This window comes from Lycorma delicatula, chromosome 11 (genome assembly GCF_047948215.1).
Source record: "Lycorma delicatula isolate Av1 chromosome 11, ASM4794821v1, whole genome shotgun sequence".
Taxonomy (NCBI): Eukaryota; Metazoa; Arthropoda; class Insecta; order Hemiptera; family Fulgoridae; genus Lycorma; species Lycorma delicatula.
In genome coordinates, this window is record NC_134465.1 from 16225499 (window position 1) to 16241499 (window position 16001).

Sequence of the window (16001 nt, forward strand, 5' to 3'; positions counted from 1 at the left end):
TTAAGAACTGATATTTTTAACAGGTGTATGCTAGCAACCAATGATTGACAAAAAGTATATGCTTCAACTGTTTTTATTTAAACTAGAGTATCAAAATAATGGATTTTTAAATTAATTTATCTGCTTATTAAAGTAAATTATTCATTAATTTTAATAGACTGCTACGACACAATTTCTCTTTAACCATTTTGCTAATTACCAATTAAAACATCTATACTGATCTCAGTATAGACTGTTATCTAACAGTCATAGTCTTCTTATGATAGTAATAAAGTCTCAAATGCGTTTGATATTTTTATTTATCTGTTAATTAGTGTTATCATAACTTCATCGTATGATTTAAATGTAATATTTAAATTTAAAAAAAAAATTTACCTGCCGTTTAGACAACTTAAGCTGACTGGGCGGATAGATGTACCGGTAGCTGCAGCGATAGGGCCTGGCACGGTTTCCAACAGCGGATACCATTGTGTGACTGGTTTTCGGGGATTATCCAACATTTCTAACCAATGATCACGACCGATTCCGATAAAACTTGAGCCAATCGCAGCACATCCCATCAATTCATCTGATCCGATCCTGTTAATGTAAAATACAGTTACAATTTAAAACACATTTTTTATTCTGATCGGCATGTAATATACATTTTACAGGAAACATCATTGTAAGGTAAATTATTAGTACAAAAAACATTAAAAATACATAAAGTATTAATTATATTAATTATTTAACACAAGAAATAATATAAATGTACATAAAATATAAAAATTCACTCCAAAATAATTAAAAATTTAGAATTATTCATTGAAAATTATTTGAGCACTCATTTATGTACATGTTGAACAAGATGTAGGAAATTGAGGGATTTAAAATCTTTTAATTTCTATTGTTTAAAATTCATCAACATAGTAATATTATTTCTGTAAAAAAACAGATCTTTTAATTGCATTACAATAGAAATTAAAATAATTTTAGAATCCTTGAATTTTCTGTATCTCGTTCAACATATTCTTTTTTTAAAGATGTGTTTTTAAATAAATTGGTGGGAAGATTTTTTAATGGTTTGGTAATTTAGTGAAACTGGCAGTGGAAACATACATAATAAGGCCCTTTCTCATAAGCTGAAATGTTGTGTTGAGTTTTACAAAAACCAGTTCTTTTGTCTGGTTTGCTGGATAGGGGTGGATATTTTTTTTTTTTTTTAAATATGTGACTTTTCTTTTTAGCAAATATAATAGCGTATCTATAGATTAAACAATTTTTACATTCATTCGTTTTGGAATGGTATACATTAACTTACATCAGGGACTCACCGGGTTGGTCTAGTGGTGAATGTGTCTTCCCAAATCAGCTGATTTGGAAGTCAAAAGTTCCAGTGTTCAAGTCCTAGTAAAGTCAGTTATTTTTATACGGATTTGAATACTAGATTGTGGATACCGGTGTTCTTTGGATGGTTGGGTTTCAATTAACCACACATCTCAGGAACGGTCGAACTGAGACCGTACAAAAAAGACTACACTTCATTTACACTCATACATATCATCCTCATTCATCCTCTGAAGTATTATCTGAACGGTAATTACCGGAGGCTAAACAGGAAAAGAAAGAAAGTTAACGTATTTAATTTTCTAAGTTTACTCTATTCATACTTACGGCTGCAGGCGGTAGTGATCTGACATCCCATTTTTTTTGCCTCCTCATTTGTCATTTTAACATGACATTTGTCATTTTAATGTCATTTTAACATTTTCAAGAGGTGATTTATACCTAGATGAAAACTAAATAATATCAACTAAGTATAGGCAAGAAGCTGGTTTTGTTATATGAAATTTTATCTATTAGGTTATCGATATTATGTTTTCCCTCAAATGCCTGATTTTGTGTGGAATATTTCTAATCTGCATATATAGAAACTTATAACTTTCTATATCTATATAGTATAGAAAGTTATAACTTTCTATATCGTCCAATCAACCAATCGCTTGATTTCAGATTTAGTATATTTTTGCTATTCTACTTGAGTGTATCTTTCTCTTTAACTTAGGTCTAATTTTTTTTTTGATGCATTTGGTAAAATCTTTTCAACTTGATCACAGCTACATAGTATCAGTTTCGTAGGTAACTTGAATTATAATCTTGATGTTCTCATTCTTAACAATATTAACACAAAACAAAAATACTTTTTAATAATAGCTTCAGTGCAACATAACCTATCATTTGAAGTTTTTACCTTTGAATAAATAAGTATTAACACTGAACCTTATTTACTGTATTTTAATTAGGTCTTTGTTAGGCTGATATTGTAATTCATATTTTTCAAGTAAAAACTTCATTGTAATTTTAAAAATCAATTTAGTGATATAAGGCTAAACTAAAACACATTCTTAAAATAACATATTTATAAAATGAAATACATTCTAGCAAATAACATAATTTTAACATTTTTTTAGTCATCAACAGGTATTATATATCGTCGTTAAAAAAGTTTGAATATGATTGTAAATTTTACAATTGTAATGGTTTTATTTTGAATAAATAAAGTTGGATAAGTTCGAAACGTTTGATAACCTTCATAACAATTTCGTAACACTTTCATGATATATTGCTTAACAGAGAACACTCTAAAAATTTAATCTTCCCCAAAACTTCATTGAACTAAATTCATTAAAAATTGACTTTTTCGTGGTATATCTTAAGCATTTGTTAGTCAAATAAATAGTTGAATAAATGTTTTGATATTTCTAGTATTTTAATGAATAATAACACTTTTGTGTCTAATTTCAAAATTAGAAAAGCGTTACTTTATCATGTTGAAAATTATATTTTGATTTAATACACATTTTCTTTTTTTCAAGTTCGCAGTATTAGCTACATTTTCGTTCCAAGTATTTCGTATATGTATTCTGCAAAGCGGTCGTAAAACTTCTCGGTTTTGTATATGAATTCTTGTTTAAGTATAATCAGCGCTTTGAATTTTCAGCTTATTCTCGTTCAATCATTGATATTTTGCTCCAGAATCTTCAACGTTGATTTTAGTTGAAGCAATCAAATTATACTTACTGCAGCTTTCAAGAGATCTTGTTGAAGCATTCTAAGTTTATTCACCGGTTACTTTTATTTTTGATTTATCGATAAGGAATTTAAGTGAATAATAATCTACTTTGAAAATGGAGAACTCACTGCTACATTATATTGTGATGACGTGGAAGATATTCTCAATAATCTAGGACTAACGGAAATGCATATCAATCTGAGTAGGTGTTTGATGAAAAAAATTAGAATTTTTTTTTTTCAGTCGGAACACATGCGGATGGATGACCCTTCAGTAATTATTCCTGTATCGAAAGATACTGAATATATTCAGATTTTGTACACACCTGGACATTATGTTTGTCGCTACTACGATACAAAATCTCTTTATATTAATGACTCGATTAATGCCGGTAAAAAATAAAATCATTAAAGTTATTAAATTAATTATTAAAGTAATTTAGCTAAATTATTATTATGTTTGATGTAAGTAACTACGCAGGTTTTTTAAATTATATTAATTATTTATTTTATTTTTTGTAACTTATAATGTATTTATCATTCTACCTCTTTAAATTTATATGTGCCTGTGCTTGATGGATGCCTTATTGCAACTATTTGTATTTCTCAAATGTCTACTCACAAATTTTCCATATGTTTCTACTTACGGCAGACCTCATCCATAGATTATTTTATAGATTTTTTTTTGATTTTTGAACGTAGAAAAAAATTGAACTCTTGTTCTTTCTTCTTTCATTCTATTCATTCTATCTCCGCTTTAAGGTCTTATTTGTTCTATAAAATCAGTCAGTAGTCTTATCAGTTATTTATAACATTGAATGATGTAAACTTTATTACCTTCGTGTGCATTATTTGTGTTGTCTGTACGTTATGTTTTATTTTAAGCTGAGAGTTGAGATTAAAAATAAGCATCGCTCGATAATTCAAAATTTAATGATATCTATAATATCGGCCATTTTATTTTTACCTGGTAGTTTGAATGACAACACTCTGTTTAATAGACGTATTCGGAATAATTTCCCCAAATTCCCCGGTTTGTTTGTCTGTCATTATTCAGTACTTAAATTCTCCGGTGATTTTTTAATTTTATTTTCTTAATCTCTGACCATTTATTAAAATTATAAAGAATTTTATTTTTTGCGTTATTATTCAACATTCTCTTTTAAAACATGAGAAGATTTCTGTAATTGTAAATTTTCTTTCTTTAGGATGTATTAATGGTGCGGTTTTATTTTCGAGTCATGTATTACACGACTACTCTTTGACTATTCCGAGTATTATTTTAAATAGTTGTATTTAATCTAAAAATTATAAATGCCTAAGGGGGTTTTCTTTTATTTGTTTGTGCGTGTATTTACACTAAAGTTATGAGGTGAAAAGTACACGTAATCTTAATGTCTACAATAAATATTTATGTTATTAAAATTTTTAGTACCTGTTAAACCGTGTGCGGTTTTTTAAGTACCATAAATAAGATTAAATAATCAATTCCTTTACAGTTGAGCGAATAAGGAATTCAGCAACTTTAAGAATGATGAATTTTTGTTAAATCATTTGCCAATAGATGTATCTATTTTGCGTAACATCTGTGTTTTGTATTTTATATTATTAACGATGAACATCATCTGTTCAAGATGATGATAGTGAAATCAGATTCCCACTTCCTCTTCAAATTTTACATAATCTGCAATAGTATACTTACGGCGGTGAGATGATTTTACGTACGGGGGAGGATGACGGCGGGCTTAATCTGCAGATGGATATCGTAAATTAAGCAGCCACAACAGAGTGATTTTCTTACTCGATCCAGATTGTCGTTTCAGATGATTGTCTTGTTTATTTATTGTCGGGCGAGTCTAATAGCAATTTTTCAGAGGATAGTTCAATAGCAGAGAGTAATCGATCGTCGATTAGGCAAATTATCCGTGTGAAATTTGTATTAATAATATTACATTAAAGATAACTAATATTTATTGAGAAGCAAAGTTTAATTGTTAAAATCAACGCATCTTATTTTGTTATAGAATACGCCAGACCGATAATGCTCTGTTTATGAACTTTTCCGTCATGAGATTAATAGAATTCGGTTTTACTATTTGATGAATGTAAATTCTAAGGGGGTATATAACATTTGCCGGGGGTTTAGATCAATCAAATAGTGAATCGTGTAATTTTTTAGACCCTTGTAAGAGTCCATATACGGTAAGTAGAGAGTATGTGGCAGCCAAAGTTCTAGTAAGATGAAATGTATCGCTTATAGGGCATAATCCGTTAAGTTTTATGAAGGGTCAGACACAAGATGAACAATAAGAGAATGTATCTATAAAATCTGGTAGCAAACTATCCGTACAGTTATTCAGTAGAAACCGGGAGTAGAGTTCTCTTGAAAAGCCAAGATATACTCCAGAACATTTAGAATTATACACAGAGAAATGATAATTAATAAATAAGCGAAAGTAAGTATTGTAAGATTAATTATGTTTTCTGTTCGTAAGTATTTTTAGGTTTTGAACTGTTGTTTCTTCGGTATGGACTTCATATTTATAAGAATAAATTAAAAATAAACTCGTACTTTGAACGTTTATATTTTGATTGTTTAGATGCCGAGGAGATTACAAAGGTGAGTATAAAAAAATTATACAGTTTTTCGATAAGGAAGTCAAAGTTGAAAACTGAGAAGTACAACTTTTTTTTAGTCGACAGTCAGTTGTGTAATTAATGTGTATATACTTGTAAAACTGATGTTGTATATACGTCGGTTGTAGATAGAGATTTATTTTTATCGTGTTTTGTGAGTATTATGTATTTATTAATACTTTTGTTTTTTCAGTCTTTCATTCATTTTTAAGTTTTCTTTATTTACATTTGCCGCTATTACATTTATTGATCGTTAAACGATCAAAATGCGCGCTTAAGTTTAGATTTTCATTCGTTTACGTACAATTTTAAAAAATTTTTACCGGTTAAAAATTAATTTCGTTTAGTGCGATTGTCTTTTTTTTTATTTCTAAAATTCAGTAGATAATTAAATTTGTATCGATATTTTACTTGCATAAAAGGTCAAACTGTTGATATTTCTGTGAATACAGATAATAACATATAGTAGAACCTTGTTTATCAGTCGCCCTGCGATTGAGCGATGGTCGGAACAGATAAAAGATCGGATATTGGGAGGAGCAGAAAATCGTTATTAAAATGCAAAGAGATTTATTTAATTTTACTTGCGTGAATTATCGAGAGAAACTTTTCATCATTATTGAAGAGATAAACATAAAAAACTCACAATACCGCTGTGATGCGACAAAATAAGACACTGTAGTTATTTTTTTAATAAAAAGTTTAAATAAAGTATACTGCACAGTACCGTATTACTGTACAACGGTTTAAAAAAAAAATAACTTCATATTAAACTCTTTATCTCGGTTACGGCCAATTAGTATATTATAAATTGTACGTCAAAACAGATTTATTGTTAATGGAAAATCTCTTAAATTTTTTTTGTTTTAAAGTCAACATCCCGGACTCGGCTGCTATTTCTCTCCGCTTCTTCACCTGTAAAATATCCAAAAGAGCAATATCGAACGCGTGCTTTGTGTAGATGTGAGAAACCTCGGTAATCAGGGCGTCATCATCGTTCGGATCCTGTTGCACAACTGTAGCGATTATCCGATCGCGTCCGACTCTTCATCGGCATTAGGCTTATCGATGTCGCATTCAGCAAGCCGTTCTGTTAGGTCGCTGTGTTTAATAACAGGCTGTGTAGCTAGATTTTGGACCGCTGCCTTTATGTCGTCATCACCGGCTTCATTTTCTTTGGAAATATTGTTTTCTGGCGTCAGAGTCGGCCGCAGTCTCCTCCGACGATTTTTTAATTTTGTTTCAGCCATTTTCTCCCGGGCTTCTGCGACCGCATAAATCGCATCTTTAATTGATTAGTTCTTTTGTCGTTTGAAAAACGTCATTTTTTGAGAACGGATTCAATATGTTTTCTAACGTACAATCGCATTCTGATCTGTAGGTCGGATTAGAGGTGTGACGTGAACCGGTAGAAATACTGCTTTAATTCCTTTTTTTTTGTAATTTATTCATTCGGGTGACTTGGTGTGATATCCAAAAGGAGAAGAGCTTATAGTGAAAGATGCTTTTATTTAAAACTTTTTTCAATCAACAGTACAAATTGAGATTGTAGACCGAATACAAAACTTATGGCTGTCGCAAATACTCGTACAACACGCAAGTAAAAATTGCCAGGTATTTAGATCGCAATTATTTACATCGAAATTTCGGATCGATCTGTATAGTTTCCGTTTATAGATGCAGCCGTTACATAGTAGTAATAGAAGTGTAGCCGGGAAATTAAAAGTAGAATTTTTATTGAAAAAAACAAAAAAAAAAAAACGAAATATTTATGATAAAAAACTTTTATATCGTAATCGTAAAGTCACTTAAATTCAAACGTAATTTTGATAATTGCTGTTTTATAATTACTATAAATAATTTTCATTCTGTTTGTTCTCAAAGCACGTATCAAACACATTCATATTGATACATGCTTGCACACATACGTGTGTGTGTGTATGCATATATATATTAAAATTTCATGAGTACCATTACTTTAATGAAAGGAGGGGACATTGATGAATGATTGCTTTTATTCATGGATCGCTGAATAATAGATTGGAAGTAATAAAACTTTTCTGTTATGTTGTAAGGTTTGAGTATCTGTTTAACTTACGAAATTTCAATTTTTTTGCTATAAATCTATTTTTTTTTTTTTGTCTTCAGTCATTTGACTGGTTTGATGCAGCTCTCCAAGATTCCCTATCTAGTGCTAGTCGTTTCATTTCAGTATACCCTCTACATCCTACATCCCCAACAATTTGTTTTACATACTCCAAACGTGGCCTGCCTACACAATTTTTCCCTTCTGCCTGTCCTTCCAATATTAAAGCGACTATTCCAGGATGCCTTAGTATGTGGCCTATAAGTCTGTCTCTTCTTTTAACTATATTTTTCCAAACGCTTCTTTCTTCATCTATTTGCCGCAATACCTCTTCATTTGTCACTTTATCCACCCATCTGATTTTTAACATTCTCCTATAGCACCGCATTTCAAAAGCTTCTAATCTTTTCTTCTCAGATACTCCGATCGTCCAAGTTTCACTTCCATATAAAGCGACACTCCAAACATACACTTTCAAAAATCTTTTCCTGACATTTAAATTAATTTTTGATGTAAACAAATTATATTTCTTACTGAAGGCTCGTTTAGCTTGTGCTATTCGGCATTTTATATCGCTCCTGCTTCGTCCATCTTTAGTAATTCTACCTCCCAAATAACAAAATTCTTCTACCTCCATTATCTTTTCTCCTCCTATTTTCACATTCAGCGGTCCATCTTTGTTATTTCTACTACATTTCATTACTTTTGTTTTGTTGTTGTTTATTTTCATGCGATAGTTCTTGCGTAGGAGTTCATCTATGCCGTTCATTGTTTCTTCTAAATCCTTTTTACTCTCGGCTAGAATTACTATATCATCAGCAAATCGTAGCATGTTTATCTTTTCACCTTGTACTGTTACTCCGAATCTAAATTGTTCTTTAACATCATTAACTGCTAGTTCCATGTAAAGATATAAATCTATAACAAAAATATTTAAATATAACAAAAAATATTTAAAAAATATATATATTTTTTTTACATATTTTACGAATCACAGTAAAAAAAAATGTTCGGACGAAGCTTACAAAACTAAATTTGTGGTCGGACTGGAAACTCAGACGTATGTAGTTACCGTAGCAGAAGCAAAAAAGATGTTATTTAAAAAAATCTAAATACTTTATTTAATTTTCGGTTTTATAATTTAATCGGTTATATTTTTCAAAATATGCGATAAATATTTGCTTGTCGGTGAAATTCAGATCAGAATCTGTAACCGCATTGTTTATTTCACTTAATAATCGGTTGCAAAATTAAATCGTCGGTATCCCATTTGATGTTAGAATATCGGTGGAAATTATCGGGCGACCGATCGTAGCCGTGTGACGGATACAGGAGATAAAATATTTTTCTCAAATGACTATCTAGCGTACTTGTACTGTACGCTGTCGAGCCTCATCGTTAATATCGATGCTACTGGTCTCTGAACTCGACAGATATGTTTTCGTGGTCGTTTCGATTTCTCGATGTACACATCAGAGTTCAGATTACTCCCTGTTTTTTTAGATATATCAGTCAGGTAGACGTTACTTTGAATCGTGCAAAAGGATCATCTCGGTCGAAAGCTGTATTTGAAATATTTCCAGCCGAGTTGTTAATTTGTATAATGTTATTTAAACTCTCTTTTTTCTTACGTGGGGTTTTAGGGTCGGAACCCCTCTTAACCTAGTAAAGGCAGTTACTTTTATACGGATTTGAATACCGGTATTCTTTGGCGGTCGGGTTTCAATTAACCACAAATCTCAGTAACGGTCGACCTGAGACCTTACAAGACTACTCTTCATTCGCGTTCGTACATATCATCCTCTGAGTAATCCCTTACGGTGGTTCCGAAGGCTAAACTGAAAAATAAAAAAAACCCTCGTATCCCATTATAATATTAAATTTTCTTCGCGATATCGATTCGGTAACTTTGCGTTCCAGTTATCTGTCGATTATCGGATCGATTAGTAGAAAATCGATAAACAATAATAAATTGACGCCCTTGAATTTGATGTTTTTAATCTGTTACGAAACCTGTTTTTCTCTACCGGGTTTAGCTGATATTTTCTCTTGTTCGGGTTCGCCTTTCGCTTATATGAAATTAAGTAGCCAAAAACTCACTGCGCTTCGGTCAGCGGTTTATAAACTATATTAATGTTAGTAGGAATAATACGTTCGAGGTAACAAAATTTCAATCGTTACCTTTTTTTTTTTTTATTAATTTTCTTGGCAGATCGCGAGTACAATTTTTCAAAGTAAAATTAGCGTAGATCACGCGGAGTATATTTTCTGATGTCCGATGCTTGTCTATATCTACTTGGTAGGCGTACGGTGTAGCGGGGATGATCGTAGCGTTCTGTAGTTTGAGAAAAGCGGAAACTGAAAACGCGGGAAGTCAATGAAGAAATGGTATTAATTTATTTACGCGCACCTGTCTGCGGCGTAACACGAGGGTTGTTCGGAAGTTCTCGGCTTGCCGAAACATTTTTTCATAAACTGTATTTTTGTTTCTGAAGCGGTCATCTTGCGATTCGATTTGATGAGAATAACGACTTTCTGATCTTAAATTTACAAATCTTTCTTTACAGACGATCAAAATGACAGCGTTAACTAAAATTTTAATAATTAATACATATTTTTAATCGCCGATTTCGTTCAAACATGACCTGTTTGCTCGTTCGGTAAACATTTTTATTTTATTTTTGTATAAATTTAATTTTATTATTATATATGTATATATATTTAAAAAATCCAAAATATAATAAAGAAGTCGACACCTTAAAATTACTCTCGTATATCGCAGGAAATATGTAAATCGTATCAAAAACAACCTTTTATTGTAGGTTTATTTGTTAGTAAGCGACCGATATCAATCGGTATTTTCCATTTTCCTGACTTACATTTCCTCCCGATATAACGACACCGAGCTCTCCTCTAGTATCGGGTATTACTGCTATTTTCCTGTTTACAATGTAACATAATAAAAATAAAATCCGTCTATAAGATTTATCCCTTATACTGAACCGGTAACCGTCAATCCATTAAAAGTTTTTTATCGTTTTTCCTTTTTTTGTCGACGTCCTTGTTCGTTTCCTAATTTACATATTCCACTGAAGAATTTAAATAAATTCAAAACGATTCTAGTCACGTATGTCGCATTATTATTATTATAACAATTGCTACTGAGTGTTCTTCTTTTTTCGTCGCGTACACATGTAGAAATAAATATACACGTATGATTTTTTTTTTATTCGCGGTATATAATTTTTATCGCGTCGGTTAAAGATTTTATTTACGGAAAGTTTTGCGTAAATACTCTTAATACTCGTTTAAAGTCGGGAGTGCGCTCGTAAAAAACATCGCTTTAACAGAAACATAAAAAAAAGCGTTTCCGTAGGATGTCGTTTCCACGTTCTTGCTGACGAGTGCGGTGTGCGTACTGGAAGTTTCAAAATTACTAAATTACACGCGCGTTAATTCTTCGTTTGTTATTACTGTTCGTTAACGCGACGCAATGTAATGTAAATTAACGACAAATTTTCCCGAAAAACTGTGTTTTTTTCTATCTTCACGGCAATAAAAAGAAAACCGAACGCGACACGTATTCTTGTTTACAACGATCGCCAAAGGCGCTACGTTTAACTTACTAGCCGGTGAAAAAGAATGAGATGTACGATACAAAAAAATGAAACGTTCACTCCATTCCGGCGTAAATGTTCACTTCCATTCGTTTTCAGTAATTTGTTAACGCGAGAGCAAAATATTTCAGTCTTTACATTTATTACTGTCGCATTACATGCGATTCTTTATTTTTTGTTATTCGTAATTATTAATGACCCGTCACCATTCTGTTTATAGAAGACATCAATAGCCGGAACGGAGTGAACGTTTACTTTTTTTTTCTTTATCGTAAATCTTATTCTCTCCTCACCGTCTGGAAAGCTCGGCGTAAGCGCCTTGGGGATTATTGTAAACAGAACTGCGTGTCGTTTTCTATTTCCTTTTTGTTGGCGTGAAAATAGAAAAAAAACACGGTTTATCATGAAATTTTCCGAAAAGTGAAATTTAGACGGCTGTAAAAAAGTAGAGAGTAGGCGATAAAAATTTTGATGTTGCGATATGTCATCTGATCCTGATTTATCACTACGCCGAATACCCTTCGATTAAAAGATATTTTAAATGCCCGTGACACTCTTTTGCAAAAGAAATGCATTTCGGGATCTGACGGGCGGTTTATAATACACCGGTATCGATGAAATCGTCAGTGCTATACGAATTTGACTGTATCAGTTTGAAATCGTATAAATTGTTGGAAGACGCGTGATGGATGTCGATTTGAAACTATTTTTTAAATTAAAAATGGCACGCGTAGGTTCTCGGTGTGATCGCGATACAATATTTTAGCTTCGGTTTTTCCTAAACTTATTTAAAAATCGATGTAAATTTACTTTTTTATTTACCGTATTATATTATTTAAATCAAATAAAATTATTTTGAATTATTAAGTATGCGATAAGCCTACCGCGGTAAAAAAAAAAATCGTATTGTACTGGTATCAGGCTGTATGTTCAGTTGAAACCGGATACGAGAGACTGCCGTTCCGTTTTAAGCGTCGGCGTTATTAGTGACAACGTATTCGGTTATAATCTGTAAATGCAGTATTAGGATCGTTTAGGAATTATTAATTACTATACGGTTATATATTTACGGGCATCATCCGTAGATTATGCCCTTTAGGAAAAGAGTAAAAAAATATAATTTTTTTAAAGTAATTTTCTTATAAAAAAATTTGCGGGTTAATCCTTTTATTTTCAAGATTATTGAATAAATTCTGCGACGTTACTAGAATTATCAATTGTCTGTTTGTATGTTTTTTTTTTTATAACAGAATAAAATTAATAAAGTAATTGGTTTCGCTCTTTGAATATTATAATTAATGTTCTTCTTTTTGTAAATTCTTTATTGTCTGTTAACATACGAGTATAATTAAACTTAGATAATTCGAAAAGCAAGAAGAAAAAATCGAATTAATGAATTGTGAATTACAGGACTTTAATTAGTTAAATGCGTTTAAACTTTTTGAAAGCGTCTTTCCTTGCGTAACGATAACATATTTCACATTCTAGATGCGTGTTATTACCGGTAATTCTGGCTTATTTTCCTGCGGTACCGTATTTTTTGTCATCCGATGTATTAGTAAATTATTTCTCTTGCGACAATATAAAAGCTTCCGTACGTTCACAAGGTCTGCTTGTATTGACTTTCATAATTTCTCGGTTATTAAAACGTGTAAAACTTTCGATAAACGTATTGTTATAGTTATTTTGTAAATTAATTCGCGTTAAATATTCGACTATATTTTGCAAAAAGTATGTACGAAACAAGAATCTTGTCTTTTTAAGTTTACGAACGAGTCGATGGGAAAAATTGAATTTTATATCCTATTAAATCTTGTTTTATTTTGCGTTAATATCAAGAATTAAAGTTTATTTGAAGAAAAAATATAAAAATTATTCGTAGAAGTTAGAAAAGAATAGTCTTTTCACATATGCGTAGAACGCGGTTAGAGATTTTTGAACGGTACTCGACTAATTTTTGATCGGAGTGAGATTAGTTGGTATCCCATAAAAAAAATTACTTCCCGTTTGAAACCCTTGTTATCGAATAAATAATTTAACTTTTGCAAATTAAAGTAACGACTTTGAAACGAAGTTAATAATGCATTTTCGTATGAAATTTAATAACCTTAATTAAAATTTGTTTTTTTTAGAGTTGTTTGGCGGTATCGTTTTGTTATTGTCGGTTTTCATTATTTATATTAATAAGAACGTGACTAAATGTAACGGTGACCTTCACTAAATAGTATAATTCCAAAAAAAAAAAATTCAGTGATAAAACTGTATAAAGACCAAAACTGAAGTTTGAAGATCGTACAGGCTGCAGAAGCCGAACCGGCATGAGGGTTTGCACGTAAAAGTATATATATTCGAAATAAAATTTCTTGTCTGTCGGTATCTTTTCCACTTTGTCGATATCGTATATAAATTTATGAAAATTAGCAATTTTTTTCTGTAAAAAAAAAATGCAATAGTTCATTATTACGACACATTACGTACGACAGATTGCTCGTAACAAAATTAAGAGCAAATAGCTATTTGAATAAAATTAAATTGTGTCCGACGTATAGGTTAGATTAGCGTACTGTTGTGAATGTCCTTGCCGGTGAGGGGCGGAAAGCAGAGTCCATTAACGTCATATTTCCGCGCGCCAATCCGGCTCGTACAAGGTATACAACGTAATAACCAATAACCTAATAAAGAAATGATAAATATAACTAAATGTAAATTATAAACGTATTTGTTTTTTTTTTTTTAGCTTTATGCCGAAGAAAAACACCACAGTAGCTTACAGGAAATTTGTGCTTGGGAATATGGAAACTGATTATTTTGTAGCGTATGAAAAATGCCACGTCTGACCGGGATTCGAACCCGGAACTCCGGATAAAAGGCCGAGACGCTACTGGTCCGCCCCACGACATCGGCGGCTTTTATTTATTTGTAAATATACCGGCTATATAAACCGTCGTTTATATTGTAAACTCGACACATGTTTTACCAAAGAGTAACCGGAATCGAGTTTCATTAATTATGAATTATCAATCGACACAGTGATAATTAATAAAATAATAATTATAACAGAATAATTAAACTACTAATGCGTTAACTGAAATGCTTGTTTCTGTGGATATTAGTATGCGGCTGATAAACGGCTAACCATCCGCTTTCGTGATTTGCTGGCACACGCTACACAGCTGTTTCGTTACGGTAGCGATGTGAAGCGACAACATTTTTTTGTAATAAACTTTTGAAAATCCTAGCGGGTTTATTGGAAATTCATATTTCCCTCGCAATTTTTTTCTATCCGGTTGTTAGTTGAAATTTATGTGCGTACCGTTTAAGTGGTGAAGCAAATAGTTTTACGTAATTAATTTTTACGTTTACCAAGAATCAAAATTTAGTTTTTTTTCTCTTATAAATGGCGATTAAATTGTTGAAATCGAGCGTAGGATTGTTTAAAAGAATATTATAAAATAAAGTTTGAAAATATTTAAACATATTTTTAATATAACGAAGTTATAATAATCTGCAAGATTTGCGTTACGGAGATAGAAACAAAAATTTATAATTTTATGCGTATTTATTAGCGAAGGATTCCTTAAAATAAATTTATCTACCACCGATGACCAATTTCGCTCAAAATGTCTAGAATTAAAAAAGCACCTTCATTTTTCATTAACTACAAAAATTTCCGTTACGGATTTCCACGCCCAATCTTTCAGTGATGTGAATTAATCGTTTATTAAAAAAGAAAATGAAAAAAAATTCGAGAAAATAACCCAGGAAAAAACAGGCTTGAGTTAGGTATAAAAGTTAAACTACTTCGTTACGTATTACTCTTCAAAAACAGAAAGAGTTCGGTTCGTGGGTTTTTATTTCGTGACAAGCTCTGCATATGACGATTAGATTTACGCACCGTTGAATGCGTTTGATAAGCGAATCGATTTTGCTACGTGTCGACTATGTGTTTGTAGACTACGGTTGTAATGGTACATTTGTTTCTCGTGCGTCGATTATTAATATAAAATCGTATATATAGAACGATCACGATATCGGTATAATATTAAATGTGCAGGTGTTTAGGAACGTTTATGAATTACTATTTACATACTGTAACGCTCTGGGTGTTGTATATACTTAACGTGAACTGATGATATATGGAGAGAACATTTACGAATTTACCGCACTACGTAACGCGTTGCTTAAGCTCGGGACTTAAAATGCTTTTTACTACATCTTAGTGCGATTACAAGAACATTTGAAATTATCACGGGTATCAGGTGTTTATGTATATATAATGCAACCCAAAAGCTTTATACGTCAACAAAACCCGTCCATCCCATCAGCATTAATTTAATTATCGGTTCGAATCAGACTTCATCTCCTTTTTTTTAATCTAAATATTATATTAATCATATTTTTTATCAAATATGATAGTAATTACATAAAAAATAATTATATTTAATAATTATATTATTAAATATTTTTTATCTATTATTAATATATAATAAATAAATGAAACGAAATACTAATACGGGTATACTGAAATGAAACGACTACAACTAGATAAGAAATCTTGGAGAGCTGCATCAAACCAGTCAAATGACTGAAGACAAAAAAAAAATTAATAT

General features: G+C 31.3%; 1 protein-coding gene across 1 annotated transcript in view; it reads right to left on the reverse strand.

Moving 5' to 3' along the window:
• Positions 1-371: 371 nt before the first annotated feature.
• The window catches only part of LOC142331999 (synaptotagmin-10-like), a 147286-nt gene continuing 131656 nt past the window's right edge, over positions 372-16001 (reverse strand). Inside the window, exon 9 of the mRNA XM_075378053.1 lies at positions 372-579. Within this exon, the coding sequence (XP_075234168.1) occupies positions 372-579 (208 nt within the window). The remainder of the gene's footprint in view (positions 580-16001) is intronic.